At 38.4% G+C, this 16,161-nt stretch overlaps 1 protein-coding gene across 3 annotated transcripts in view; it reads right to left on the reverse strand.

Moving 5' to 3' along the window:
• Window positions 1–5,059, reverse strand: part of LOC128211731 (protocadherin Fat 4-like) — a 44,288-nt gene extending 39,229 nt beyond the window's left edge. Inside the window, exons 1-2 of one of the 3 annotated variants that reach the window (XM_052916761.1) lie at window positions 4,995–5,058; window positions 1,063–1,122 (exon numbers count right to left, since the gene is read on the reverse strand). In XM_052916761.1, coding sequence (XP_052772721.1) covers window positions 1,063–1,111 — 49 coding nt within the window. In that variant the 5' untranslated portion in view covers window positions 1,112–1,122; window positions 4,995–5,058. Of the gene's footprint in view, window positions 1–1,062; window positions 1,123–4,994 lie in introns of all 3 variants that reach the window. The other 2 variants (XM_052916763.1, XM_052916762.1) reach the window with 2 other exon arrangements.
• Window positions 5,060–16,161: the final 11,102 nt, after the last annotated feature.

Here is a 16,161-nt window from a genome sequence, read left to right on the forward strand (position 1 = left end):
ACAGATACTAAAACATAATAGAAAATGTCATTATTTTTCGGCATTTTGTACTTCAACCTTGAAATGGCCTTGTCATTGACCTTGAGAAAGTGAATGCAACATGTTGATTTAGGAATCATTTGAAACATGAGCAATACACATTGAAATATTAATCCCTATCTTATAACATGTGTGCTGGGTTTATTTTTCATGAAGAACAACTCAAATAGATATTGATAACAGCTATCTTGAACGCCAGCTTGGATTTCTTTGTCATGTTTATACACAGGTCACACACAATTAGATAAAGAAAACAAAACACACATTAAATGGTGTGATTTTCAAACATGTCTTTGTAATAAGCATCAACGTTTTTAAGTATCAGTTTCCTCTCTCTATATCGTTTTCAATAAAATCATGGTTTCCACGGCAACAAAAGGTTTGTATGGATGTTGAAAAAGGTCACTTTCTATATCGTTATAGTCATTTAAAACCGCTTAACAATGCATTTGTTAAGGGATCGGTACCTACCACAATTATTTTGAAGTATAGATATTGTTATGGCGGCCATTTGAAGCGTGGCGGCCATTTTGAATGAATCTAGCGTGGCTTCTGAACCTTATACTTACATTTTCTGCATGTATACAAAGTTTCAAAATTTTAACCCAATGTGCACATTTTCTTTCTAAATGACTGGACAACATATATATTTCTGAAACTGTTAATGACATGTTTACGACATTAAACGTCTGTCTTTCTGTCTATCCGTCCGTCTGTCTATCTGAGTGTATGTCTGTCTGTCTGAGTGCATGTCTGTCATTCTGTCTATAATAATGCCTGCCTTATTGGTTGTCTGTCTTTGTGTCAATACTGCAATAAATAACATCACTCAACAGACAGCACTCAATCATTAAAGCCAAACAATATATTTACGTTATCGCTATGGCAGGGTTGTTGCCTTAGTGCATACTTTCAGAAGACTGTCTATAGAAGTAAAGATCTAATCAAGCGTAAAATGTGGCATAACCCACGTGCGTGACGTACACTCTGTTTTTCTCCTACTTCAATTAGTTTTATACTTACAAATAATAAGTAGTAAAATCAGTCTGTGACAGCTAGGGAAGCTTTCCATCTTGGATAATGCTGAATAAAAAAGGAAAAAGAGCATTATAGAAATTCAAATATCAGTTAACGAACGATGTTATAATGGAGTTCTTGTTACATTTAACCAACATTTAAACAACATAATATGAAATTCACTAATACATTTCTCAACTAACTTCCTCTATTATTATTGTATCTAGAGAGAGAGAGAGAGAGAGAGAGAGAGAGAGAGAGAGAGAGAGAGATTTTAATGGTCGTAAAAATAATAAAATTATAAAATATGTTTGATGAAAAACAACCGTTATAAACAAACTATTGTATACACTGATAAAAGGAAATGGAAACATCAAGGTTCAAAAACAAATTTTGTCTTATACCGCTTTTACAAACTTTTGGCAACATTTATATTAAATAACTTATCCTCAAGCTCGTAGGCTACGGGTTTTTGATATAATGGTTAACGAACCTTAGGACCAAATTCATCAAAGCTCAGAAAAAAACGTTTCGGAGGATGTTTTTCTTGTTTAACTAATCTGATTTTTAATACACATCAGTGTACCGTGCTGTATTTCCCATGTATATAATGATGCTCACAATTTTCGCTATTTAAATGTATACGATTATCCTTTAAGTTATACTCTTGAATAAACTAACGATTTAACAGTGGTTTGTCAACTAGCGAAACCGTGCGCGTGTGGGTTGCCCGTACAGCATTGTTATCACTGTGATCAGTGCTTTTGGAATTGTATCCATGAAAATAATAAGGAAGAGCTTTTGTAAGTACTTGTTCCAGTATTTGTACCTATTTTAAACTATATTCTTTTACTTCCAAGTCACAAGCTCATTATTATGTTTAGATATGTTATGTACGTTTGTTATTCATGTCGAAAAATAGCGCATTTAGCTAATGTTTCTTGATAACACATACCCGACTTTAAATAAAGATTATTGTATCTTGTAATGTTTTCTTGCTATCATACACCTGACTTTAAATAAAAAATATTTTGTCTTGTATCTTGTATACTTGTCATAAAATTGCTTGTAAATCTAACTGATTTGAAGTAATATTTACTCAAAAAGACATGTACATAAATCTTAGTTAAGTAAAAGTCCATTAAATTATTAATGATTTAATTCTTAGATTTTTTATCTTATATTTGAGTAAACATATCAACAACACATATTGTTTAACATTTTATTATAAATATGCATTACGATTTAGTGGCGGGTCGCTCAATCCCCCCACCGCCCCTTAAATGGTTCAAGTGAACTTTTCATATCAATACGATTTGGGACCACTCCCGTATAATTAGTAAGGATCAACACATGGACTTTCAGAGTAAATCTCGTGGTAACCTTAAGATTACATTGAGTCGAAAATCGGTTTCCAATCAATATATAAAAACGCTTCGGACTAGAGACCCCGAATTGGTAGAGAATTGCATGAATGTTAGTCTTGTTATGTTTGCAATGTTCATTAGTGAACGCCACAGCTGTCTTGTGTGTCACATCCTTTGTTATTATGTCCAATTCATTTTGCATCAGTTCTGATTATATCATGCCTATGTACTTCTTAATAATATATGTCATGTGTTCCCGTTCCAGATAGAAAAATCCGAACCGAGGGCACCTGCGTTGCCAGGTAACGAGGCTTGCCCCGTTACCAGCTACGCAGCGTGCCCGAGGGTCGGATTCGGATTTTTCTATCCGGAACGGACACACATAATATATCTTTTTTCTAGCATACCTTATATTTCATTTGTTTTTAAGAAAAATCATAAAAAACGTATTTTTGTCATTTTTACAAAAAGCGCGTGTGATGATGTTTATTGACGTAATGAGGCTTTGTAATTTGTATTCACTGCATACGCCAATAAGTTTCTTCGATATCACGTCTTTTATGGGTTATTATGTTTTGTCATGAATGTATATGTTTGCAAAGTTAATGTTTATGGAACTCATCTATTTAAATCTCATTAATATTGTTACATCAAGTATATAATAAGAGAAAGAAATATATATAACGGCGCGTGACTCATCTGGCATGGGGTGGGGGTGTCAGATGGAATTTTCCAGCACGGCTGACGTCACCGGAATAATAATATCTGTCATGTGTTTCCGTTCCGGATAAAAAATACGACCCGAGGGCATTTGCGTTACCAGGTAACTAGGCTTGTCGAATTACCGGCAACGCAGTGTGCCCGATGGTCGGATTTTTCTATCCGGAACGGACACATTATGATAGATATTTTTTCTAGCATACCTAAATTTCATTTTTTGTGAAGAAAATACATAAAAAGCGCGTGCGATGATGTTTACTGACGTCATGATGCGCAGTAATTTGTATTCACTGCAAGCGTCATTAAGTTCTTTCGATATCACGTCTTCTAAAGCTCATTTTGCTTTGTTTTGAAGGTATATTTTTGTAAAGTTAATGGGGCAGAAACTCATCTATTGAAATTTCATTATTATGGTTACGTAAAGTGCATAATAAAAGAAATAGAAAAAATTACGTCACAGCGCGTGACTTATCTGGCATTGGGGGATGTCAGATGGAGTTTTCAAGCACGGCTGAATTCACCGGTGTGCTAGAAATGCCTATCCGGTGGGCTAAAATAAATGTTTCAACATAGTTTCCACCATAGTATCTAAACTGTAAGCATATGATTTAAAATTACGGCTGTTTTGTAACTTCAGATCTTTTAAGAGCCATGAATACGGGACATGTCGTTAATATGATACATAAATCCAATAGAACTTGAATTTGTAATACCCTTTCGTGTAACAGAATAACACCTTTATGGAATAGAGAATGTAATACTGTTTTAACTTATCAAGTCATTGTACCTGTCCTCATACTTAAACTACAAACATATTTTAACTTCATCTAGGTCATACCTTCCTTGATGAGAACAGTCGTATCTTTATGTTATTTGCATCAACATTTTCTACTCAGATGAGCGCATTAAACACAAATCGCAATTTGAAGCACTGACATTGGAATTTAACGCGGTAAAAACAAGTAACCAGATCGATATACATGAACACGTACACGCGATGTTTCACAAACGCTTTTATATAGTGAATTATCTTCTAAGCTTAGCCGTGTGGTATCGCCCGATACTAAACGGGGCGTTTTGACCGATCGAGCACGTGCCCGATGAGTTCGGGGTTCCCAGAGTGTTGTGCAGGACCAACGTTTTCCAGGTCCTGGAGCTGGTTGCATTCGAAGAAATCGACAAGATTGTAGCAGACGTCGCACTGTTCGGTGCACCGCAAGGCCTACATGTTATTAACTGTCCACAAAACAGCCTTTATTACATGTTTTGCTTTTACGAGCCAATATTTACCACAACGTTATAAAAAACCCAGCTATAAGACCAGATAAAGTACACAGCTAACACTATTTGTAACGCGTTTATCATTAGGTTTATGTTTTCATTGACATATTGATTAACCAATGTTCAGTTTTAATCATCGATCATGTATACATTTTTCGAATATAATGACCCGTCAAAACAACGACGAAGGACAGTTTACCGCGTATATATTTATCCTAATAACAAGTTTTTACAATCATTTATTACTTTTAACACGTTAAATCATTGTGCATGTTGACTCTCTTAAACCACTACAAGTCTTCGAATGGTCCAATTTTGGGTAAAAGTTTAAAAAATCGACTCTTACAAACATTTTAGACAAGTAATCACACTTAACACTTTCTGCAATATTAACAATTCACGTGCAGTTTGTTTAACAAAGAATTCAATAATGAAAAGTTCCATTTGTAAAACTTACCGAATATCTTTCCTATTGTAACACCTTTGTAAACATTTAAAATAACTGATCCGTCACACCGTTTTAGTTATTATACTCTTTAAATTGTATGAGGAAAACACAGATGATCATACCTGCTTTTAAAGGTAAACAAAACCCTGCTTAAGATACAAACTGCTTCTTGTATTCACCGTAATTTTTGTGTCCTAGTGTCGTAGTAAACAAGTAAATCGATCTTTAAGTTTGTAACTCGATCCTATAGAATACGCCTAAATAGGACAATTGTAAATGGATCATGCCTTGTGCAGCCCAAATGAATGAAATTAATTTGCTAATTACAACTACCCGTCATAAAGGCTTCTATACGTTCTTAATTTTATATCCAACGTTTAAATACCCATATTTCTTTGCGAAAGAAACGGTGTATGAAGCACTAGCGTTTTATGATTTATGTATATTGACAATCTCTGGTATTTTACATGATGATCCTATTTATGACCAGTACCCGTATACTTCCTATATCATTAACATGCATATGCATTTTCGATGCAAATTGTATTCAAAGTTTCTGGTTGTATGATACCCATTACTGCGCAGAAATAATAAGGCGAACTGTTAAAGTTAACATTAACCTATGCTCGACCAACATGTGTACGGCAGATTGAATAATTGACATTACATCGTAGGTCTAATGCTATGAAAAATACTGACCTGTAATCCCATACTTTCAATTATGAAATTCCTTCTCATTTATATGGAGGTGTATGTCAATCTTACTAATTTCGTGTTTGCACATATTTGACACACTAGCTCTGCCTGCTCTGTAGTCACGTTCATTAGGAGCTCCTCGGCCATTTTTATCGAAAACAGCAACGGATGTATGCCGGTACATCAGTTTAAGTAATTCTTATTTTTTTTAATTACAACATTTATTAAATGAACTGTTTTAGGGTTGTATTAATTGCTCTATGTTTAAATTGATTGCCAGTGAGGTGATTTAATGCAAACATCATTAAGATTCCCACGAGTAAATTTAAGTCATAAAGTTTAACTGCTAAATATAAATACTCTGCGATCTACTTGCAGCGGACTTACACGTGCCACTTTTTAAGTATGTAAACCATCCAAATTATCTTAGGTTGTTTTCGATAAAAATGGCCGAGGAGTTCCGAATTTAGTCACGTGGTGTTTGGCGCGAAAGTTAAATCCCCCAGGCTTTATTTAATACATTAATGAGTGTTATTCGATGGTAAATTCCAGTTTAACACCCTCGAAAAATTACTCACCGAAAGAGGCCCCAGTGTTATATTGCACCCAAAGTTCCGGAATATCCAACGACCGAGGTCCCAGTATTACACAACACCCAAGGTCACAGTATAGCATTACATCAAAGGTCCCAGTATAACACACCACTAGAGGTCCCTGTATTACATACCACCCGAGATCCTAGTATAACATAACATCCCAGGTCCCAGTATTACATACAACTCGAGGTACCGGTATTATAAAACACCAGAGGTCCAAGTATTACATATCCCCCGTAGTCCCAGTAAAACACAACACCCGAGGTCCGAGTATTGCATAACATCCGAGTTCAAAGTATTACATATCCCCCGTAGTCCCAGTAAAACACAACACCCGAGGTCCGAGTATTGCATAACATCCGAGTTCCAAGTATTACATAACACCCGAGGTCCCAGTATTACACAACACCCGAGATCCTAGTATAACATAACATCCCAGGTCTCAGAATTACATAACACCCCAGGTCCACGTATTATATAACACCCAAGGTAACAGTATTTCACAACACCCGAGGTCCTAGTATTACATAACACCCGAAGTCCCAGTATAACATGAAACCGAGGTCCCAGTATTACATAATACCCGAGGTCCCAGTATAACGTAATATCCGAGGTCCCAATATGACACAACACCCGAGGTCCTAGTATTACATAACACCCGAAGTCCCAGTATAACATAAAACCGAGGCCCCAATATAACACAACACCCGAAGTCCTAGTATTACACAACACCCGAGGTCCCAGTATTACACAACACCCGAGGTCCCATTATTACACAACACCCGAGGTCCTAGTATTGCATACCACCCGAGGTCCCAGTATAACACAACTCCCGAGGTCCCAGTATTACATAATACCCGATGTCCCAGTATAACACAACTCCAGAGGTCTCAGTATTACACAACTCCAGAGGTCTCAGTATAACACAACTCCCGAGGTCCCAGTATAACACAACTCCCGAGGTCCCAGTATTACATAACACCCGATGTCCCAGTATAACACAACTCCAGAGGTCTCAGTATTACACAAGACCCGAGGTCCTAGTATTACACAACACCCCAGGTCCCAGTATTACACAACACCCGAGGTCCCAGTATTACACAACACCCGAGGTCCTAGTATTGCATACCACCCGAGGTCCCAGTATTATACAACACCCGAGGTCCTAGTATTGCATACCACCCGAGGTCCCAGTATTACACAACACCCGAGGTCCTAGTATAACACAAGACCAGAGGTCCTAGTATTACACAACACCCCAGGTCCCAGTATTACATAACACACGAGATCTCAGTATTACACAACCCCCGAGGTCCGAGTATAACATAACATCCCAGGTCCTAGTATTACATAACACCCGAGGTCCTAGTATAACACAACATCCGAGATCCTAGTATTACATAACATCCGAGGTCCTAGTATTACAAACCACAACAGGTCCCAGTATTACACAACACCCGAGGTCCTAGTATAACACAACATCCGAGGTCCTAGTATTACATAACATCGGAGGTCCCAGTATTACATAACACCCGAGGTCCCAGTATAACATAACATCCGAAGTCCTAGTATTACATAACATCCGAGGTCCTAGTATTACACAACATCCGAGGTCCTAGTATTACAAACCACAACAGGTCCCAGTATTACACAACACCCGAGGTCCTTGTATTACATAACATCGGAGGTCCCAGTATTACATAACACCCGAGGTCTCAGTATCACATAAAATCCCAGGTCCTAGTATTACATACCACCCGAACTCTCAGTATTACACAACACCCGAGGTCCCAGTAGTACATAACATCCGAGGTCCCAATATTACACAACACCCGAGGTCCTAGTATTACACAACACCCGAGATCCTAGTATTACATACCACCCGAGGTCCCAGAATTACACAACACCCGAGGTCCTAGTATTACACAACACCCGAGATCCTAGTATTACACAACACCCGAGGTCCCAGTATTACATACCACCCGAGGTCCCAGTATTACATAACATCCCAGGTCCTAGTATTACACAACACCCGAGGTTCCAGTATTACACAACACCCGAGGTTCCAGTATTACACAACACCCGAGGTCCCAGTATTACAAAACACCCGAGGTCCCAGTATTACACAACACCCGAGGTCCCAGTATTACACAACATTCGAGGTCCCAGTATTACACAACACCCGATGTCCCAGTATTACACAACTCCCGAGGTCCCAGTATTACACAACACCCGAGGTCCTTGTATTACATAACAACATAGGTCCCAGTATTACACAACTCCCGAGGTCCCAGTATTACACAACATCATACGTCCCAGTATTACAGAACACCTGAGGTCCCAGTATTACACAACACCCGAGGTCCCTGTATTACACAACACCCGAGGTCCCAGTATTACACAACATTCGAGGTCCCAGTATTACACAACACCCGAGGTCCCAGTATTACACAACACCCGAGGTCCCAGTATTACACAACACCCGAGGTCCCAGTATTACACAACACCCGAGGTCCCAGTATTACACAACACCCGAGGTCCCAGTATTACACAACACCCGAGGTCCCAGTATTACACAACACCCGAGGTCCCAGTATTACACAACACCGTGGTCCCAGTATTACATAACACCCGAGGTCCCAGTATTACACAACACCTAAGGTCCAAGTATTACATACCACCCGAGGTCCAAGTATTACATACCACCCGAGGTCCTAGTATAACATACCACCCGAGGTCCTAGTATTACATAACATCCCAGGTCCTAGTATTACATACCACCCGAAGTCTCAGTATTACACAACACCCGAGGTCCCAGTATTACATAACACCCGAGGTCCTAGTATTACATAACATCCCAGGTCCTAGTATTACATACCACCCGAAGTCTCAGTATTACACAACACCCAAGGTCCCAGTATTACATAACACCCGAGGTCCTAGTATTACACAACACCCGAGGTCCTAGTATTACACAACACCCGAGGTCCTAGTATTACATACCACCCGAGGTCCCAGTATTACATAACACCCGAGGTCCTAGTATTACACAACACCCGAGGTCCTAGTATTACATACCATCCGATGTCCCAGTATTACACAACACCCAAGGTTCCAGTATTACCCAACACCCAAGTTTCCAGTATTACACATCACCCGAGGTCCCAGTATTACACAACAACCAAGGTTCCAGTATTGCACAACACCCGAGGTCCCAGTATTACACAACACCCGAGGTCCCAGCATTACATTCCACCCGAGGTCCCAGTATTTCACAACACCCAAGGTTCCAGTATTACACAACACCCAAGGTTCCAGTATTACACAACACCCGAGGTCCCAGTATTACACAACACCCGAGGTCCCAGTATTACACAACAACCGAGGTCCCAGTATTACACAACACCCGAGGTTCCAGTATTACACAACACCCGAGGTTCCAGTATTACACAACACCCGAGGTCCCAGTTTTACACAACACCAGTGGTCCCAGTATTACACAACACCCGAGGTCCCAGTATTACACAATACCGTAGGTCCCAGTATTACACAACCCCCGAAATCCCAGTATTACACAACTCCCGAGGTTCCAGTTTTACATATCACCCAAAGTCTTAGTATTACACAACACTCGAGGTCCCAGTATTACACAACGCCCGAGGTCCCAGTATAAAATATCATCCGAGGTTCTAGTATTACATATCACCTTTAGTTCCAGCATTAAATACCACCCGAGGTCATCGTGTTTCATAACACGTAGGGTCCCAGTATTACATAACATCCGAGGTCCTAGTATAACATATCACCCGAAGTCCCAGCATTAAAAACGACCCGAGGTCATCGTATTTCATAACACGTAAGCTTCCAGTTTATATTACACCCGATGTCCCAACATTACATTACATCCAAGGTCCCAGTATTACATACCACCCGAGGTCCCAGTATTACATACCAATCGAGGTCCCAGTATTACATACAACCTGAGGTCCCAGTATTACTTACTAACCGAGGTCCAAGTATTACGTACCACCGGAAGTCCTTGTATTACATACCACCGGAGGTCCAAGTATTACATAACACACGAAGTCCTTGTATTACATACCATCCGAAATCCAAGTATTACACAACACCCGGGGTCCTAGGATTACACAACACCCGAGGTCCCAGTGTTACATATCACCCGAGGTGCCAGCATTACATACCACCCGAGGTCATCGTATTTCATAACACCTAAGGTATAAGTATTATTAGTTACACTGTTAGTAGCTGGGGGGGGGGGGTACGTGATATACACCCCAGTGGTTTCATACCATGCGAGAGCGAAGCGAGTACTTTAAATAATAAGACTATATTAGGATAATACTGTAACGTATTTGTTTTGAAAATATAACGCTTAAATGTTGCCTCAAAATTATATTTTAAGAAAAACAGAAAGTTTATGTAATCAAGTTTATTTGGAACAAATACAATAACAATGTAAATATAGTAATACAATTGTTTAACAGCATATATATTTGCTCAGTAAGGTTACATTAAATTATAACTGAACAAGAAAGATGTATCACAGTCAATAAATGTGAGAATAAGAAAAACAACAACAGTTTAACAATTAACTGTTTTAACACTTTATTTTTAACAATTTCTTGAAGGTAGCTCCTCAGCACATTTGCAGATTTCTCGTTGCATCAAAGCATCTCTCCTAAATTTAGTTTTAACCTTTTTTCGACAGATTCGTCACTTGTTGTGCTTGTAAACCGTTTTAGAGTCGCCATTTTGTAACGAATGGCTCAGGTAAACAGTCGGTTACACTCAACAGATTGCTTGAATAAAATGGATATTCAATAACGTGCATGAGATAGCTCCCCTACAGTGAAAAGATAAGCCGAGAGAGAAGTTACATTTTTTTCGGCCGTTATTTTGTTACGTTTTCAGCGAAGTATGAAAATTACAGGGGTGGTATGAAACTTACTGGAAATTACAGGGGGGTATGGATTATACACGTCGTTCACGTGATCGCTCTAGGCCAATCGGATAGCGTCATTCATGAAGGAGGTGAGATATTACATTACACCCGAAATCCCAGTATAACATAACATCCAAGGTCCCTGTATTACATTCCACCCGAGGTCCCAGTATTACATACCAACCGATGTCCCAGTATTACATACTTCCCGAGGTCCCAGTATTACATAACTACCGAGGTCCCAGTATTACATATCACACCAGGTGCCAGTATTACATACCAACCGATGTCCCAGTATTACATACCACACCAGGTCGCAGTATTTCACAACACCCGAGGTCCAAGTATTACACAACACCCGAGGTCCAAGTATTACATAAAATCCAAGGTCCCAGTATTACATACCACCCGAGGTCCCAGTATTACATAACACCCGAGGTCCCAGTATTACATAACACCCGAGGTCCCAGTATTACATAACACCCGAGGTCCCAGTATTACATAACACCCGAGGTCCCAGTATTACATAACACCCGAGGTCCCAGTATTACATAACACCCGAGGTCCCAGTATTACACAACACCCGAGGTCCCAGTATTACATACAAACCGATGTCCCAGTATTACATAACATCCGAGGTCCTAGTATTACATACTACCCGAGGTCCCAGTATTACATACTACCCGAGGTCCCAGTATTATATAACACCCGAGGTCCCAGTATTATATTCCACCCGAGGTCCCAGTATTACATACCACCCGAGGTCCCAGTATTACATACTACCCGAGGTCCCAGTATTATATAACACCCGAGGTCCCAGTATTATATAACACCCGAGGTCCCAGTAATACATACAAACCGATGTCCCAGTATTACATAACATCCGAGGTCCTAGTATAACATATCAACCGAGGTGACAGCATAACATACCACCCGAGGCCATCATATTTCACAACACCTAAGGTCCCAGTATTACATACCAACCAAGGTCCCAGCATTACATACCAACCGCGGTCCCTTATAACATACCAACCGAGGCCCCAGTATTATATTACACCTGAGTTCCCAGTATTATATACCACTTTTATAATAAAAACAAACTAGAAAACAAATTTCAAAGATGATTTAATTAGGGTTTTTTCTTGTTATGATTCCACAGCACCATTCAAATTTGTTTTTTATTCTCCGCCAAGGAGTGGGGAGGGGATTGTAGGAATGCACTTCGTCCGTCTGTCAGAGTGTCCGTCCGTCCGTCCGCCTGGCTGAAACATTTCGTGTCCTTGGCTATTCCTTACTTATGCATAGATGGATTACCATATTACTTGGTAAAATGTGTTCCTCATTGAGACGTTGTGTAGTGTCCTTGACCCGGGTCCATACCTAAAAGGTCAAGGTCACACGAGACATTTAAAGGTCATAGTACGCATGATTGTGTCCGCGCTTTAACTTACTTAAGCATTGATGGATTACCATATTACTTGGTACAAATGCTGTCCTCATTGAGATGATGTGCAGTGACGTTGACCCGGATCCACACCTCACAGGTTAAGGTCACATGATACATTTAAAGGTCAGAGTACACATGCTCGTGTCCGCGCTATAAATACTTTTGCATTAATTGTTTGCCATATTACTTGGTACAAATGTTGTCCTTATTGAGACGATGTGCAGTGACCTTGACACGGGTCGATACAAGGTCAGGGCACATTTGACATTTATATGTCATAGTATACATGTTTGTGTCCGGGCTTTTTACATTTAGCAGTGTAGACATGTCAATTTTTACTGGATTTATTGACCTTATACATTTCATGTACTTTTAGCAACAATAACTGAATTTGATCCAAGATCACGAACCAATTGCAATTTGTGCCAGTAATCCATCATGAAGTTTTGGGTTCGTATTTAGACAATGCTGAATAGATGATAAGATATAAATGTTAAATGAAAGTGTTACACAAGTTGCACAGATTGATACTAAGCGCACTCTACCAAGCGTTATCATTATGTGAATTAAGTTTAATATTTAAAAAAACAATGGACACAAATGTGTTATTATTCTTTTAACATGTGTTTTCTCTTCAAAAGAAGTTAAACAACGTTTTGACGTCGCCACAATATATATGTCACTATACTTAAGGCAGGCTATTTCATCAATGTTATAAAACAAGGACACTTCTTTTTTTAGCCAAAATAACCTTGACATTGATCTTACATACACTTCACACAATATGAATAACTTTAGCAAATATTCTTTTATGATATGTTCAAATATCCAAATGTCCCATGCGTCTTGGGTTTAGTTTGTATTGTATTTGCATTTTAAAAACATTGGCTTCAACTGAACCAAATGAAATGAAAGCATGTAATTGCTTACTGAAACTGTTATAAGCGACGTCAAAGAGCATATATTGAAGCATTTCTAACATAATGAATATGCATCTAACTGATTTAAAGCGGTTCAAACTTAGGAAACTTGAATTAAGAATCTTGAAGTCGTTTGAATACATGATAAGTACGGCCAATACATTTGGGTTTATTATAATCTCATTTATCCGTCTTCATCCACCTTCAAAAGGTTTCATCATGTGTATGAAATCATTTGATTACGTTTCATTGGAAAGAACTTAGTGGTAGTGTTTGCTTGCTTCAGTTACATCACCGACAGTCTTGCAGCGCTTTCAGCGCTTTGATTATGATTGTAAAGGTATTTCAACCTGTTCGTAAACGTTGGTATTGCATTACCTCAATACTCAAGCATATGAGCTTTTACGAAGCAAACAATATTGCAAATGAAACTAGAATAGAAGGATACATCTATTTCGGCAAAGGATGCATAACATGAACAGTCAAAGCAGGTAATATTGATATCAAATAGATAAGTATTATACATTACAATATCTCACGACACGTGTGTTTATAATCTTTTATACAGAGGATCTGAAATGAGTGTTTATTTTGAATCGAATTTATTAAACGAGTTCGATTTAAAACGATAAAAACGAGGCTCTGCCGAATTTTTATCGATTTTTAATGACAAGTTTATTAGGTTTGATACAAAATAAACACGAATTTGGGATTCTATTTATATCATAACTAATTTACTGTCGAAATCTAGGTAAAGGTTTCTTCAATACACTTCTCTTGTCATAGTGCGAATAATTTAAAATACGTGTTATTAGGATGTTTCATCCGCAGGAAAGAAACAAAGGACATAAAAAGCATTTAATTAAGAACAAAAAAAACATAAATTATGCCTCAATAAACAACCGATTTTCACTTAAAAAAAAAGAATACATATTTCAATATATTAAAATCAAGCAATCAATAATAAGAGCAATGTCATAACTGCGTGACGTTAGTTATCACGCGAGTGTGTTAATGCCATTTTGCGGTTGAAGTTTAAAAAGAACATACGTCAGCGTCACAGTCGCTTTCAATAGGGCAAATCCGCTTTGTAGCTGGTCGATTACAGCATGTATTTTTGTCATTTGATAGATGTGCACAAGGACATTACCTCCGTGAATTCGGCACCATAAATCTTCTTAAATGTTCTAAAATCCACATAAAAAAAGTGGCACTTGATTTGGAATGAGTGACTGTGACTGTGTGTGAACTGACAAGAGCATTGCTGGTCAGCTGCCTAAAATGAGCATTTTGCAAGGAAGTAGACGGGGTATTTTCACTGGAGTACAGGCTGCTGGACATCACCTTGTGTTGATTTGGATTTATGTGGCTATAGTTGTTTATAGATGCAATGTTCTTGTGTACCGATGTTTGCATAATCTGGTTCGCAGGAACATTGTTGTCATTTAATTTCCGAACGCGGTATTTCATGGCGCTGTGATCAGGGATGTGTTTGTTTGGATTATTAGCCCAGCCTTCTTTACCATTCGTTTCATCGTGGAGCTGAGTTTGTTGACACCGACAATATATATGAAAATTATTGCATGGGGTTATATCACTCCTGCGCCGTAAGTTATGTTACAAAGTCATATTATCAAATGGGATCACTGAGACCCTGCAAAATATTGTCACGTAACAGAATAGAATGTGACGTAATACGTTATATTTAAGATATAATTAAGATTTAATTAAATGGATATGTGTCTACATACTGTATGTTTAGTAATGTAGGGCATATTTTATTGACATTTGAATATGAAAATGGTTGACAGCCGTCCTGGTACAAATGTACAAAATGGTCATGTTAATTACAAAAACGTGTATTCCTTGGGTTGTAAAGCTGTCATATTCAGACCACAAATTAGTATAAGAGAAATGATTTTGGATGTAAAAGGACAGTTGGCTTAGACAAGGCAAGATAAGCGGCCTTGGGTCCTTAATGGACGGCAGTTAGAATGTGAGATTACCTTAAATGACATGCTGTATTATATACTGATTATTATACTTAGAAAGATCGTGGAACAATAAAGACTTAGAACACTTGAACAGTTGTTGGTTGGTTACTGAACGAACTATCACGAAAGTTAAGTGAACAGTAGCATTACGTGACACGTAAAAGTTTGGTGCCTGCTGACCGAAGATATTCAAGAACAGGGTTGACGTGGAACAAAACGGCGAAGTACTGAAAACTATTGGATCACATTTGAAACGTAAAAGAAAAAGGTACATGATGACAACTGCGGTTCGAGTGACTATGGACATTGCAGCGCGACCAGGCCACGGGACAAAAGTTAGTGACATTTTATTACTTTGTATTTCTTGCCTAGATATGACATGTGTTGCTATAATTTTGGGATATTTAACGGGGCAAAATTTTAAAGTTTTGGATAATAAATGCAATCAGAGCAAAGCTGTTTTTTTGAAAGAACCCCTAAGTAATCTAATTTCTGACTTAACAACAATCTACATTATTAAGTACAATAAAACCATTTGATTTAAATAAGAATAAACTAAAGAATGAGTATTTAAGGTAACAAAGATAAAAATATTGAGAAATTCGATAAAAAAATGTAAAACAGGTGTGAAAAAAACGTTGTTAAATGCAAACGAAGAATCATTTAAGTACAT

This window comes from Mya arenaria, chromosome 12, assembly GCF_026914265.1.
Source record: "Mya arenaria isolate MELC-2E11 chromosome 12, ASM2691426v1".
Taxonomy (NCBI): Eukaryota; Metazoa; Mollusca; class Bivalvia; order Myida; family Myidae; genus Mya; species Mya arenaria.